Raw genomic sequence first — 15,016 nt, 5'->3', positions numbered from 1 at the left:
GGAGTACAGGAAGTCTCAGGTTCAATTCCTGACAGTAAGCTTTAGTGTCTTAGTATAATGAAGCAGGTAGTGGTGTTATGTATGATACGGCAGTGACAAACAAAGGCGGAGGCAGTAGTTATAAAGAAAATTTTATTTAAACATTGGTTCATTTTGCCACTCCTTATAAGTGTATTGATTAACTGAACATTTCTCTAACTTGCAAGTCAACACTTACTACATAGGCATTCCATTTTCACCATCACTCATCAGAATTACTTTTCATTGTCATTACTCTCAGATTGGCATCACTACTCCAACCTACAACACCGTAGGTGCATGGACTTGCATCCTATATAGAACTGTAGTCATCATTATCACATTACTAATACACATCTTTTAAGCACTGGTGGCAGCAAATCACTGAATGACACATATTGGCTGTAGGACGATACTGACTAGCTACCATAGCCCGTCCCAATTTTCCCCCATAGGGCTGCGCCCATACATTAGGAACACAGTGTCACCGACACCACAATTTGCCGCAAGGTCATTTCAGCTACAACACCTTTACTTGAACTTTACCAGTCAGGTTATCTACTGCGCTATACCATCTTACATTAATTACAAAACACACTACTCAACGATATCTCCACTCTCTATATAACACATTCCTAAGTGGTCGCTACAAACCTGTAATCTCTCAGACTATTGCAGGCCTGTGAACCCTCTTACTCAGTCTCTGTTGGAGTGCAAAGTAAATCATGGGGGCCCCACTTACTCCTTGTTGGCGAAAAATAGAGTTCAACCACGGTCGGTCCTCCATGTTACAGCTCCTTGCAACATTCTGCTCTTTCGCTGACTCCATGCCATAGGCTTCCTCCAGAATTCTGGGTCCCTTCCTTTTTGGAATCTGAAGGGTTCCTATATTAAAGGGTTAAAAATGGGCAAACAGGCGGGCCTAAATACTGAAAGAAATATGTGGCCAGATTCCTGTCAATATAGGTAATCATTGTGTGGGTGGAGGGAGATGGTCACAGATGGAAGTCCTACTTCTAGGTATAGTGTATGTACACAGATAAGATAAGAAGGTCTGACAGTGTTTGGAGATAGTCAAGGACACAGATCAGGACTGTAAAGTTCTATAAATATAATTCCTCTAGTATCTCCTCATTGCTGTTGTGTCACTATAGTTTTATACTTCGAGCATACCTAACTTTTCACATGACTTTTCAGAATAAGCTGTGGTGTGTGCATGAGGAATAACACTACATCTGCCCATTAGGTGACTTGTAGATGGTATCTATTACCGATTTCTCCCTCTGCAGACTGTATCTCTGATTTTCAGTTGTCTCTGAGGTGGTGGGAAGAGACTACCGCTATGTTGTAATTTATGCATGTGGAGAAAAATGCAGATTCTTCTCCCTAAGGCCTCGTTCGCAAGGAGATTTATTGGTGTGGATTCAAAACTGAAAACTGGGTAATTTTAATATGCCATTGGGGTAAATACAGATCCACGCCATAATATATGCAATGCAGATTTTTCTGCATGTGAATTAAAAAAAAAAACCGGCATGGTCGGAAAAACATTGGGATGTCTGTAGCACACACAGAGATGTGATCAACATGAAGGGACATTTTATAGCTGTATTGAGCAGTGTAGATGTGATTTCAGTAGCTGCAAATCACTTGTTAGCAGCAGTCATGTCTGTGTTTGTCTCTTTGTCTACCCTCTGCTCTCCATAGATATCTATGGCCTACATGAGTCATCACCCTCTTCCAGTTTCTCTTCGTTACTAGAGACTTAAAGAGTACCCATACTTTTACTTCAAAGTGCTCCTGCTTTATAAGCCATTCTGACTTCTGGCAGTTCAAGAGGGCCCCATATAGCACTATATAAGCGAAATCTGGGTGTCTTCAGCTGCCGGAAGGAGCAAAATACAGCCCACAGAGCAGGAGTGCTCCGAAGTGAAAGTGCGGGTACTCTTTAACAACAGACAGTATACAACAAATGAGAAGATAGGGAGACCTCTAGTGGGCAGCATTTTAGAGTGGTTCTACAAAAACATCATTTAAAGGGGTTTTCCAGGCATAAATGCTATTGATGACCTATCCTATCAGGATAGGTCATCAATAATTGATCAGCTGGGGTTTACTGCTCGGGACCCAGACCGATCAGCTGAGCAGTCGCATGCTGTCAGCATCGCAATAACACAGAAGTCGGAGCGGAAGCCTCGGCGCCAACCTCCCATGTAGCGGCTTGCACTTGTCACTGCAGACACGCCTCCCATTAATTTCAATGAAAGCTATGCCTGCACATAAAAGCGCTGGACACTACACGGAAGTCGCCGCGGAGGCTTCCACTCCGACCTCCGTTATTGCTGTGCTGACAGCATGCGCCAGCACAGCTGATCGGTCTGGGTCCTGAGCGGCGGACCCCGGCCAATCAACTATTGATGACCTATCCTGATGATAGGTCATCAATAGTATTTATGCCTGGAAAACCCCTTTAAGTACAAGGATTTGCACTTTCATAGTTGTCACAATAGCTATCACATATGCAAAAAAGTCAATGCCCACTTAACGGGAGGATAAGACTAAGGCCTCCTTCCCACGAACGGATTTACGCCGCGTAAATCCGCGGCAAAAATCCGCTGCGTTGCCCCCTGCTATTAGGTTCTATTGAACCTAATAGCACAATGCACACGATGCGTAATTCCACCGCGGAATTACGCACCGTGAAATCTCCCGTCCTCACCCGCAGCATGCTCTATTTGCCGCGGGTGTACGCGCTGACGGCTTCCATCGCAGTCAATGGAAGCCGTCCGTTCACGCTATCTCCCGCTGTAACCAGCGGAAGATAGCGTGAAAAAACGCTTCCCCGCCTACCGCCGCGCGTCATATGACGCGGCCGGCCCGTCACGTGACACGGCCGGCCGCGTCATGTGACGCGGTGGGCGTGTCACATGACGCGACGGCGGTGGGCGGGGAAGCGTCTTCACGCTATCTTCCGCTGGTAAGTATGGGGTCTCTGGGGGGCGCCGTGACGGGCTTCACTGCGTAATATTACGCGGCGGAGCCCGTCACGCTCGTGGGAAGGAGGCCTAAAAGAACTGGTGGTAATGGTGCAACACTCTAAATGTCAAATATTAAAGATAATGCAGTGCAAAACTTTTTATTACATAACGTGTGCAGCCAGCATGGGAAACACATTTTGGGGCAAAACCTCTTCTTCACTTTGGCTGGTTAAGATATACAGATAATTGGAGACCTAGGGATGCTGGGGTTCCAAAAGCCAAGGGGAATCCCGACAACCTGTGGTTAATATAATAGTACAGATAAAACTAACAAAGAAAAATCACCATGTACCTTTAACCCCACAGAAAAGATAAAATACCTATATTGAGGTCATGTGCAGATATAATACATGTATGAAATACATACTGTACAGGGATGATGCAAAACATAATGCTACGGAGAATGGATAATAATCTATCTGATTAACTTGTGGAACTGTGCTATTTGCATAGCCATTGAATGTCTGTTTAGACTATGCAAATATTGTAGTGCGCCTCGCCGGTCAAGCCTGGTGGTGCTACATCTGAATAACTGTATATATATATATATATATATATATATATATATATATATATATATATATATATATATATATATATATATATATTAGTAGAAATTAGCCCACTTAGTTGCTGGGCTCCATGACGGCTGCTATGCCCGTTACCCTGGTAGTTGTCCCCTCTCTTCACAATAAGCAAGTGGCAAGAATTTTCTTCTAAAGACCAGGTGGTATAGTCAAGTGGTATGGACGCCTTGGTTGTCAGATGGGTAGGTGGGAGACAGATGATGAAAAGCATGAAACCTCTTCACCTCTAGGTTACGCTAATGGAAGCGCATACCTATGCGAGTGACCAAGGATGAGAGCATCCAGTACTTTCTGAATGTAGACAGAAATGTAGGCTGAATAGGATCAGATCTCTATATTTCTATATTAACCCTTTGCAATCCAGTTTTGGATTCAGGGTTTTCCTAGGGGGCTTTCTCCTTCTGCCATTATACAATGGCGCTGTCTGCTGGCTAGAGCCAGTACTGCGTTATGTGCCATGCTGGAGAGGCCCCCCGACAACAGAGCGGCCAGTAATCTACAGTAAGAATACCCTGCCGGACGTCTTCCGACATCGGAGCTGTACAGCCTTGAATCAGAATGTCTTTAGACGTCAGACAGTGGATTGGAAAGGGTTAATGATGTCCAATCCAGGGACCCCTTACTTCAGTCAGACTCTTGCTTTCCGATGACCTATCATTGTGTTAATTATATTACATGTATCATTCAGGGCAAATAAGAGACCGGTATGAGAGGTGGTGGAACATTACTATTAGGTGGGGATTATAAATGGGTGTGGGAGTTACTCTCCAGCTGTCTCAATTATCAGGACGCCATAAAGTTTTATGCTCACATGTAAATACTTCATCTTCAGAATTATTATAAAAGGAGAGCAGCCATCAATAAGCCACAGCTCTACTGCGCTCATCCTGTGACCCCGGTAAGACAGCCGCACTACATTATTATTATTGAACTAGTTCCTTCCCGCACCTCAGTCTACAATCCACTTAATGACACAGTTACTCTTACCTCTAGTTCCCATAGGGTACCTATATACGGGACAACTGTTGGCACATAAGCACCCAATAGCTGTTCCATCGACTATCGCTCCTGCGCTTTCACACAGGAGCAGTAGTCGTTCAATGAATGAAGGCAGAGCGCACCAGAGACCTCTTCTGGGCAGCCGCCTCCATTCATAGATGAAGGACTGCCTGTTTAGACTGAACGAGACGTCACTCATTAGGAGTTTCGTTTCAAAGCAACTAGTGACCAATGAGTGATTTCGCACACAGCACTGTTGGGTCCTGCATTTACACAGGACAAGTATCACTTAAACTCATTTGTTTCAGAATTTTATTTTTTTAGCTGATTGTTGGTCTGTGTAAAATACCCTTACTGACACACTTAGTCTCTCATCAATCTTTACAGTCCCTGCATACTCAATTATAACACATTAGGCAGTAAGCTCCTGAGCTCCCTCTAGTGGTAGCTGTAAGCAGCCAAAATGTAATCATATAACTCTATGGAACACATTTACCTAAAAGCTCCTTCACACGAGTGTATGCATTTTTGCGGGTCGCCTGCACGTGCCGTTGAATTGCGTGAAGAAATGACGTGATCAAGTCATTTTACACGGGACGAACGTCAGGCAAACGATGCCCGACGCTTGTCCCTGTGTCTCCGTGCTACTGCACGGGAGCTAGGAGAACAGGCTGGTTCACGGAGCCTCACTTCCCCTCCATTCACATAACACAGCGGCCATTCACTACTGAACGGCGGCTGTTTAAACTGCATGATGAGCTTCATTGCTGATCGTTTATGCTGCATAAAAAATGAGCGATGAAGCTCATGGTGCAGTTTAAACAGCCACCGTTCAGTAGTGAATGGCCGCTGTGTTACGCGAATAGAGGGGGGGGGGGGGGGGGGAGCGAGAGGAGAGAAATCTTCTGCACTGCCCCACCCCCTGCTGGCCGCTCCGTGAACCAGGCTGCTCTGCTAGCTCCTGTGCAGGAGCACGGAGACACAGGGACGAGTGTCGGGCATCGTTTGCCCAACACTCGTCCAGTGTAAATGGGGCTTAACCCTACCTTATTTTTGGAAAAAAGTGGAGAAAGAAGGCCAAAAAGTCATACATTTTTGTGCAAGGACATCTTTGCAACTTCCTAACGATGCCACAATTGTAGCGATGGCACTGTACCAGGAATTTGGAGCTCTGTACCAGAAAAACAGATCCGAGCCCTATAACTTTATGTAGAAATGTTGGACCTGAAAAGGAGCTGGTCTTAGCAGGTGGATATTCCCTTATGTCTCCATAGATCAGTATTATTCCTGCAGGTGATATGCTTCCTTTACTACCATACTACTATTAGTAGTGTGCCTACACATTATGTGTATACTTTGTGTGCCATTTCTGTTTTGCGATATGTGGATATACAGTATACCATGAGTTATATGTTGACTTACTACATGTGTAAATAATCAGTTTTTTCTTGACATAGTCTTTATATATAAAGGTGAAAGCCCTCACTGTCTGACTAACTGACTGACTCACTAACTTCCTGGTGTAGTACAAACATGAAATTTGGCACGACTATTCTTTAGGTCCTAAATAGGAAAAGTAAAGGGGTCAGAACTCGATTATTCAATGCTAATTGCAAAAGTAAGTGCACCCCTATGTAATGTAACTTCCCGGTGTCTTAAAAGCGTGAAATTTGGTGCGAGCATTCTTTAGGTCTAAAGTGAGGAGAGTGGGAAAGGTGGCACATTCTGCAAAGGGACATCGGTACATGCAGTCTGAGGAGAATCTAACGCTCCTCTATGTGTATACATATTTCATTCCTCGATTCCTCTAAAGTACCCTTGACTTCATAAAATTTTTCGTGCAAACAACACGTAAACACCTGTATCAAATTAACTCTGTCGAAGTCCGGTATATCAGCTAGTTGGTATATATAATTTATTGTAATTTTCTCTGTTCAAACATGGTGTTGGACAAATGTCAATGTTGTTTTGAACCAAAATGTCACATGCTGTGTTGAATTGTCCGCTCAATAAAGAATGGAGAGGGTCACAGTTGGAATGTAGTGATTTCGATTGGGATCCTACTCCAGCACCCAAATGTTAGAGTGCTGCTGCCACTGGCATAACTATAGAGGATGCAGGGGATGCGGTTGCACCCCGGCCCAGGAGCCTTAGGGGGCCCATAAGGCCTCTCTTCTCCATATAGGGAACCCAGTACTATGAATAAAAGATTATAGTTGGGGGGCCCTGTTACAGGTTTTGTATTGGGGCCCGGGAGCTTCAAGTTACGCCTCTGGCTGCTGCCCTTATGTACAGTAGATTTCAGTACTGATGGCTACTGGGGCTACACACAACAGTTTCCCTGGTAGCAGACAAAAGCTACTGCCATTCTGCAAATTGTGAAGATGAATGGGGCACCAGAGCTTGCCAGGAAAATTGCTGAGTCTGTAAGTATTGAGAGAAGTATACTGTATATATGCTGATCAATGTGCCCTAATATTAGCCTATGTAGATTAACAATTCAATGTTGGTCCTGACACTCAATGCTCATTTTCAGGTATCATGGCCCTCACCTGGTGTGTCGTCATTCTTCTCGTGGGCTCCCTCGCAGTCACGCAGGTGGCTGCAGGTACAGTTTTAGATTCTCTATTCCTAATTTTTACTAAACATTTCTGCGCTGTGCTGGGTTGTAGGTGCTGCTATTTCACCATTTATTCCGGGTTTGCGGAGCACTAATTCCTAATTCTCCTCCTGTGTCACTGCTGCTGCATCATTAATCCTCCTCTATTCCTTTATTTTTTACACTTACTAAGAGGGGACCAACACTGGGATTATTGCACAATACAAATGGTTAACTGCGCCTCAGTGACAGTCTTCTGTTGCTTACACCACCCTTATTTCTCCTTATGTCATCACTTCTATGGGCTCTAGAGTTGGAAATGTCTTCCAGATGTTCTGATGATATGACGTTGAGCAGTGGCCTGAATGTTGAATGCCCTTCCTTTCTTATAAACACTTGCATTCACCATTAAGAATAAACATGGGCATGAATCTGCAGTCCTGAAAGGAACCAACACAAGACCTGAAGAAGGGCCCATCTGCCACATTGCTACTACGTTGCATCATCCCTCGGGGGTGACATTTCTCTCTTTATAGACTGTGGGTTAGGGTGGCCCATTGGCATACAGCCTATATATTGCCTTTTTATGGAGCCACCATTCTATTTTTTACTACTGTGTCCTGTTTTCAGTTAGTAAAGCCCGCTCAAGCTGTCCCAATGGCTGGTTCTTCTACAAGGCAAACTGTTATGGTGTCTTCAAGTATCCATTAAGGTGGTCCGAAGCAGAGGTAAGAATGAAACCTGGACCTCCTCAGTACCCACCGCAGACCTGTCTGCTGGAAGTTGTGCTTCTGTACATAATAAAACCAGAGTGTGGCAAACTTGGTACAAAAATGTATATGATGTCAAGGTGCCCACACACCTTCAAGAGCTGGTGGCTGCACGTGCATGGGCTTTAAATGGGGAGGAGAGAGCAAGCTACTGCCAGATACCTCAATTCAGTTTGCCTGCTCTTTCTATCCAACATCATCATCTATTAGGGGGAGAACCTACGATATCTCACCATTAACTAAATTAATAGAACATTGAGCTCGCTTACATTGCAATCTGGCTCTCTGCATACTACCGGGATCTATGGTGATTGAACCTGCCCTGAAGTTTATCAGATGATGCATTTTTTGACTGCCTTTTCTGTGAGTTAAGTCTTTGTACATTTTTTCTCTCACCTCTGTGATTTGAATTTAGTTAATAGTGAGATTGCGTAGGTTCTGACGTACACATGGTGGCCTTGCCGTGGGCTGTCAGCTTATGTGTTTTAGCCAAAATGCAGACTTACACCCGCATTTTTCAGTATGTGTGTTTTTATTTATTTTTTTCTGCAGTTTACTATAGATGTTGAGCGAGCCCAGGATGTCATGCCAGTGTGGCACACTGTGATGATACAGGGCAATCCACTGCTTTGCCAGTAGGGGTTGCATTCCTGTATGGTGTGGCGCACTTAACTATGGCTGGCATCCTTGGTATCAGTTCATATGTGCAGACTATGTTTGTTAGCAGTCACCCCTACCCCAATTTGGGCTGGGTTGAGCTGGGTGGCATCATATTAGTCTGCACTGAATATTTAGCTTGCTCGTATTGCAATCTGGCTCTCTGCATACAACCAGGGTCTATGGTGATTGAACCCGCTCTGCAGTTTAGCAGATGGCACATTTTTGGCTCCCTTTTCTGTGAGTTATGGGGTTATTTACTTAGATCAGTGTTTGACATGCCAGTCTAAGTAAACCCTGCGCCTGACTATGAGCAACAAATGTATTAAGAGGCGTAAATCTCTAAATACATTTGTTACATATGGCGGCACCTCCGCGCACCAGACGAAAATCTACGCCAACTCTAAGCTGGAGAAGGTTTTTACTATAAATCTGCACCAGTTTCTGGTTTAGACTATGGTAAATGTGATGGGCCGCGCACAGCTATGCCCCCTTAGTTTTTTGGGAAAAAAAATGGTGTAAACACCCGAAAACCCCACATGTGCCAAAATTGGTGCTTTCCAGTCGCAAACCGTCCTTGCTCTTGCAGACCAACTCATGCTATGCACATATCAATAGAGTAACCTTGTATCCAATGTCTTCTCTCCATAGTTTGACTGCCAATCGTATGGTCACGGAGCTCATCTGGCATCCATCCTGGATGCTGCAGAAGCAGATATCATCGGCACCCATATTTCTGCACAGAAGATTAATCATCCAGTATGGATAGGACTTCATGACCCTGAGCAGGTGATTACAGGGTAACATGCGGAATGGGGTAGAATAGCATCGGCTAATCTTTACCATCTAGGTGTGGGGTTGCTTGCCATTAATAATGCTATTCATGTACACTAGTACCCAGTGTATGTCAGTATACACCCAGACGAGACTTAATATATGAGATTTGCCAGTCTCAACATTTATCATTAAAACCCTCACGTTACAGAATCGCCGCTGGAAGTGGACTGATGGTTCCACGTATAACTATCGCTCGTGGCTCCGCAACCAACCAGATAACTATCACCAAAAAGAGTACTGTGTGGAGCTGTCATGCATAGAAAGTAAGTAACCTCTTTAATATGCATATAGTAAAATCTACGAATATCCCATATCCATATATGAAAAATTGCAGTAGTCCAAAAACGGTTCTTTATTCACCCCTGCATGTAACAACGCAACTCACTTTTTGACGCTTTTCTCCCGTCCCATGATGCACTTTAATGTCATGAGAACGAAATAGTGCCTATGATTTGATGTAGATGTACACTGTGGTGATTGGGTGGGTACAGGAGCTATGCCCACATGATCACCATGCTACCATCGCTGTAACTGACAGCTGGGGTCTCACTGCAATGGCCGAGATCGGAATCACAATGGCCAGGATTGGAGATAACTGATTTCGGCCATTAACCTCTTAGATGCCACACTCAGTGCTGACCACAGCATGTAAGCTGTTAACAGAGGGAATGAACTCCCTCTGTTACGGCATCGGCCCTCCACAATATAATTGCAGAGAGCTGATGGGATGCCATGGCATCCGGAGGCCTAATACTGACCTGCCATGGCTTGTAGTGCAAGGCCAGTGACACACAAACTTATTCCGTCTGTATTTATAATGTATGTTCATACATCATCAGCTAAAAGAACAGAGAGAAAAATATGCCGCAATACAGAAGTATTTCTATGCATTGTCAGAGTAATCATACAATTGCATTTTAAAGTCCCCCAGAGGGACATAAAAAAATGGTGAAAAAAAATTGACGGAAAAATGAAAAAGGTAAGCGCTCACGCAAACAGACGTATACGTACCACGCGTAAAATACGCAGAACACAGCAAATACACGTGTATTTGCCACGTACGTCAAATTTCCACCTATATTGGTGTGTAATATGCATCAAAATAGCACATGCTGCAGTTTTCTTTTTCACATATGTAATAAACAGCTACTAGTGGTCTATGTAAATCCGCCAGTATTACCTTGTTTAATTACGCCTTTCTATCTGGAAATTTCTGGCATCCTTCTCTTCAGGTAGGTCACGTGATTTTATTGTGGCCACCTGGGAATTACTAGTCTCTGTTCTTAAGAGTCACTATTTCAGTCAGCAGAACATCCTGTATGATGAAACTGCATGGACTGTACCACACAAGTTTTTACAGGAGCCTGCAGAAACTTCTATCATGGTTACTAATGATGATTAGAGGCTCCTGTCACAGGTATATCGATGATCACAGTTCATCCTCCCTCACTGTATACTTATGGGCGGTAGCAGAGGCGTAACTTGTAACTGCCAAGCCCCAATGCAACATCTGTGATTAGGCTCCCCAACTATTATGCTACATTCATGGTACGGGTCTCCTCATATGGGGAAGAGAGACCTTATGGGCCTACTAAGGCTCCAGGGCCTGGGTGCAATTGTAGTCTTTGCACCCACTATAGTTACACCACTGGGCTATAACTTATTCAGGATATAGAGGGTAATGATATTTATACTGTCCTCCTGGCAGGCAGAGATGGTACTGGCTCTAGCTGGTCTTGTGATGCTCTGCTGATGCATCATGGATTTGTTAGCACAGCACAGAGAGAGAGAAATGGGGTGGATGTGGGGATCCAAAAATCAAGATAGTATATAGTCTGTATCATACAGGAGGCTGCACTGCATGGAAGCAAGTGCAATATCCATAGGAAATGGCAAAAGTGCGATAGACAATCAGGTGAGGGGCACAGTAATGGAAAAATGTGTTTTCCCTGGAGTGGACAGTTAAAGGGTTAATGGCACATAGTGATTATTACCTCATTAAACATAATTAAAGGTTTTTTTTTTTGTATCTTGGAAAATCAAGCAAACAATGAGAGGGTACAGATGAAGGGCTATTCACCGATCACTGGCATCAGCAGTCATGTGCCATTCCTACACAGATGCTTGATGAATGGCATGTGATTGCTACACTCACTTCCGGGATCTGACTGTCGTTGTACCGGAGTGGCGGCGCTGGACCACGGAGGCCATGGGACAGGCAAGTATGGCTATTTTTTATATTTATCTGTTGGGGTAGAATCTCGCCGTACCCCGTCTGGGTAGGTGTGCATGCCCCATATGTGTGGGCACCACATCACTGCTCTTAGTTGTTCCAGTTTCCCCTCCTGCCACCATGTGTTAGATCTCCCCTTACACCGCAGAGTCTGGAGCTTCTTACAGGATCGGCACAGGTTTCTCACCCATTGCTTTTTTTGCAGAGTTTCAAACGTGGAACGACGCCATCTGTAATCAAGCCAGTCCTTACGTGTGCAAGTTCAAGCCTTAGATCCTTTACATCTGTAGAACCGAGGAATTCTGAGGAGCTGGAAAGGAAACCATCAAGAAGAGGGTCAAATCTGACATCCTGGGATATCATCCTGATAAGACACACACTGAGAAGCGATCAATAAAGAACTGACCGGACATTACTGCTGGTCTCCGTGTACATTCTATAATAAAAGGGGATCCTCCCAATATTGGGACTGACTGTATCTCAGGGCAACAACCAACACAGGGAGCCCTGATCACCATTTTTAGATTTTTTTTCTAATCAGTAAAAGCAGCCCAAATATAACTGTCATACAATACTTAACCCTTTCCAATCCACTGTCTGACCTCTGAAGACATTATGATGTAAGGCTGTACAGCTCCGATGTTGGAAGACATCCGTCAGGGTTCTCTTACTGTATATTGCCAGCCTCTCTTCTGTTGGAGCCTATCCAACGTGTCACCTCATGCAGTACTGGCTTTAGCCAGCAGATAGCGCCGTTGTATAACAGAAAAAGAGTAAGCCCCCTAGGAAAACCAGGATACAAATTGGATTGGAAAGGGTTAAACACTCCTATACTGACTACACAATACAGCCATACAGTTTCCACATATTACTGTGTATACAGCCCACACAACACTGCCATGTAGGGCCAAATTAATATCCAAGTAACATCCATTTTAAGAGCCCACCATAGGAGGTCTAGAGCGCCGCACAACGGGGCCAGAGCGCGCCGCACAACGGGGCCAGAGCGCGCCGCACAACGGGGCCAGAGCGCGCCGCACAACGGGGCCAGAGCGCGCCGCACAACGGGGCCAGAGCGCGCCGCACAACGGGGCCAGAGCGCGCCGCACAACGGGGCCAGAGCGCGCCGCACAACGGGGCCAGAGCGCGCCGCACAACGGGGCCAGAGCGCGCCGCACAACGGGGCCAGAGCGCGCCGCACAACGGGGCCAGAGCGCGCCGCACAACGGGGCCAGAGCGCGCCGCACAACGGGGCCAGAGCGCGCCGCACAACGGGGCCAGAGCGCGCCGCACAACGGGGCCAGAGCGCCGCAGAGTGCCTGGCAGCATTAGAGAACAGTACTAGCATAGCAGAAGAGAGGGTTTGAAGCAAAAACGGACAAAATATGTTGATGAAACATATTACAAAAATGCTTCATTACCTATTCTACACATTTTGATCTAAATGAGAGATACACCTTAAAGGGGTTGTCCCGCGCCGAAACGTTTTTTTTTTTTTTTCCAACAGCCCCCCCGTTCGGCGCGAGACAACCCCGATGCAGGGGTTAAACAAGAACACCGGACAGCGCTTACCTGAATCCCCGCGCTCCGGTGACTTCTTACTTACCTGCTGAAGATGGCCGCCGGGATCTTCTCCCTCGGTGGACCGCAGGGCTTCTGTGCGGTCCATTGCCGATTCCAGCCTCCTGATTGGCTGGAATCGGCACGTGACGGGGCGGAGCTACACGGAGCCCCATTGAGAAAAGAAGAAGAAGACCCGGACTGCGCAAGCGCGTCTAATTTGGCGATTAGACGCTGAAAATTAGACGGCTCCATGGAAACGAGGACGCCAGCAACGGAGCAGGTAAGTGAATAACTTCTGTATGGCTCATAATTAATGCACAATGTACATTACAAAGTGCATTAATATGGCCATACAGAAGTGTATAACCCCACTTGCTGCCGCGGGACAACCCCTTTAAATACTCTTGTATTAAAAAAAAAAAAAAAAGACAAAGCAGTACACGCTACATCTAGCTACCTAGAGAACTGCGAACGTGTCTCGCGAGCAGACATAACCCAACACACTCACCTAGCACACCTGCACGCATAAACAGATGGAATTACTACGGTACGAGGTATGGGTTTGTATTTTGGCCAATATACTTAAGCCTGTGACAAGGGTCCTTATTGTCTCGTGGGTCCCTACTCTCATAAGACAATTTACCCCATGAGTCCTGCTTGTAAGCAGGACGAGCGTCCCAATAGGGACGGCCCCACGCTGGAACCTAAGGGCCTGGCTCACACTAGATGCTAAACAATCCAAGCAGAACAGGACACAGTCCACACCAACACACAGACCACACGGAACAGGACTGTTCACACCTCAGGTCCAGCCACCTGCATAGAAAACGCCGCTGTTTACCCCTACAGCAACCTGCATGGATGCAAACACGTGGGAGCGATGACATCACTAGGGGCGGAGCACGAGAAGCACCCACACACAAACATACATATATACTCACGGTCAAGTGGTCGTTAGTAGTTTGATTTAAAATTAACATGCCGCGGTATTAAATTCCGCACCACATCTCAGTATCCGAACGGGTTTTGTGCGGATTTTTCCCACAGCGTGTGGATAAGATTTTTAGAATCTCATCTACTTTGCAGCTACAGCTACTGTGAATGCCGCCCCGTGTAGTAATAGTGAACCCTTATATTGGTGGCCCCAGCACTAACAGGCGACCCCCCCCCCCCCAACGTGGCCCGAGCAGCATATATGCCCCTTGTAGTAACAGTGACCTCCAATATTGGTGTCCCCAGCACTAACAGGCTCCCCCCCACCATGCCCCCAGCAGACAATCCACCCCGTGTAGTAACAGCGACCCCCTATAGTGGTGACCCCAGCACTAACAGGCAACCCCCCACCCCCATTTAGTAACAGCGACCCCAGCACTAACAGGCAGCCCCCCACCCCCATGTAGTAACAGCGACCCCAGCACTAACAGGCAGCCCCCTACCATGGCCCCAGCAGACAATCCACCCCTTGTAGTAACAGTGCCCCCCTATATTGGTGGCCCCAGCATTAACAGGCGCCCCCACCGTGGCCCCAGTAGTTAGTAACCACAGTAAAATTAACCCACCCATATACTTACTTCCTCCTGGTAGTCAGCGCCGCTCCTCCTCTTCTCGGCGCTGAGCCCGGGTGCACACTGACGTCAGTGCATGAGCCCGGAACGATTTCAAACTTGTCCTGTCCTGCGGAACTGAGGAGGGGACTCTGACGTCAGAGCGTGCAC

The 15,016-nt window shown here is 46.0% G+C and overlaps 1 protein-coding gene and 1 long non-coding RNA gene across 3 annotated transcripts in view; one reads left to right on the top strand and one right to left on the bottom strand.

Annotated features, from left to right (window-relative positions):
• Positions 1 to 12,153, top strand: part of LOC136586858 (regenerating islet-derived protein 4-like) — a 34,503-nt gene extending 22,350 nt beyond the window's left edge. The window contains exons 1-6 of one of the 2 annotated variants that reach the window (XM_066585127.1): positions 6,974 to 7,068; positions 7,179 to 7,250; positions 7,872 to 7,969; positions 9,320 to 9,457; positions 9,654 to 9,768; positions 11,944 to 12,153. In XM_066585127.1, coding sequence (XP_066441224.1) covers positions 7,184 to 7,250; positions 7,872 to 7,969; positions 9,320 to 9,457; positions 9,654 to 9,768; positions 11,944 to 12,011 — 486 coding nt within the window. In that variant the 5' untranslated portion in view covers positions 6,974 to 7,068; positions 7,179 to 7,183 and the 3' untranslated portion in view covers positions 12,012 to 12,153. Of the gene's footprint in view, positions 1 to 6,973; positions 7,069 to 7,178; positions 7,251 to 7,871; positions 7,970 to 9,319; positions 9,458 to 9,653; positions 9,769 to 11,943 lie in introns of those variants that run through there. The other variant, XM_066585128.1, reaches the window with a different exon arrangement.
• LOC136586859 (uncharacterized) lies at positions 3,152 to 15,016 on the bottom strand. The gene is made up of 3 exons (XR_010787339.1): positions 14,873 to 15,016; positions 11,926 to 12,048; positions 3,152 to 3,294 (listed from the first exon to the last, which is right to left on the bottom strand). It is a non-coding gene; the product is annotated as an uncharacterized lncRNA (long non-coding RNA).

Source organism: Eleutherodactylus coqui, chromosome 12, assembly GCF_035609145.1.
Source record: "Eleutherodactylus coqui strain aEleCoq1 chromosome 12, aEleCoq1.hap1, whole genome shotgun sequence".
Taxonomy (NCBI): Eukaryota; Metazoa; Chordata; class Amphibia; order Anura; family Eleutherodactylidae; genus Eleutherodactylus; species Eleutherodactylus coqui.
Note: the sequence above shows the minus strand (reverse complement) of the source record. Positions and strands in the feature narration are given on the sequence as shown.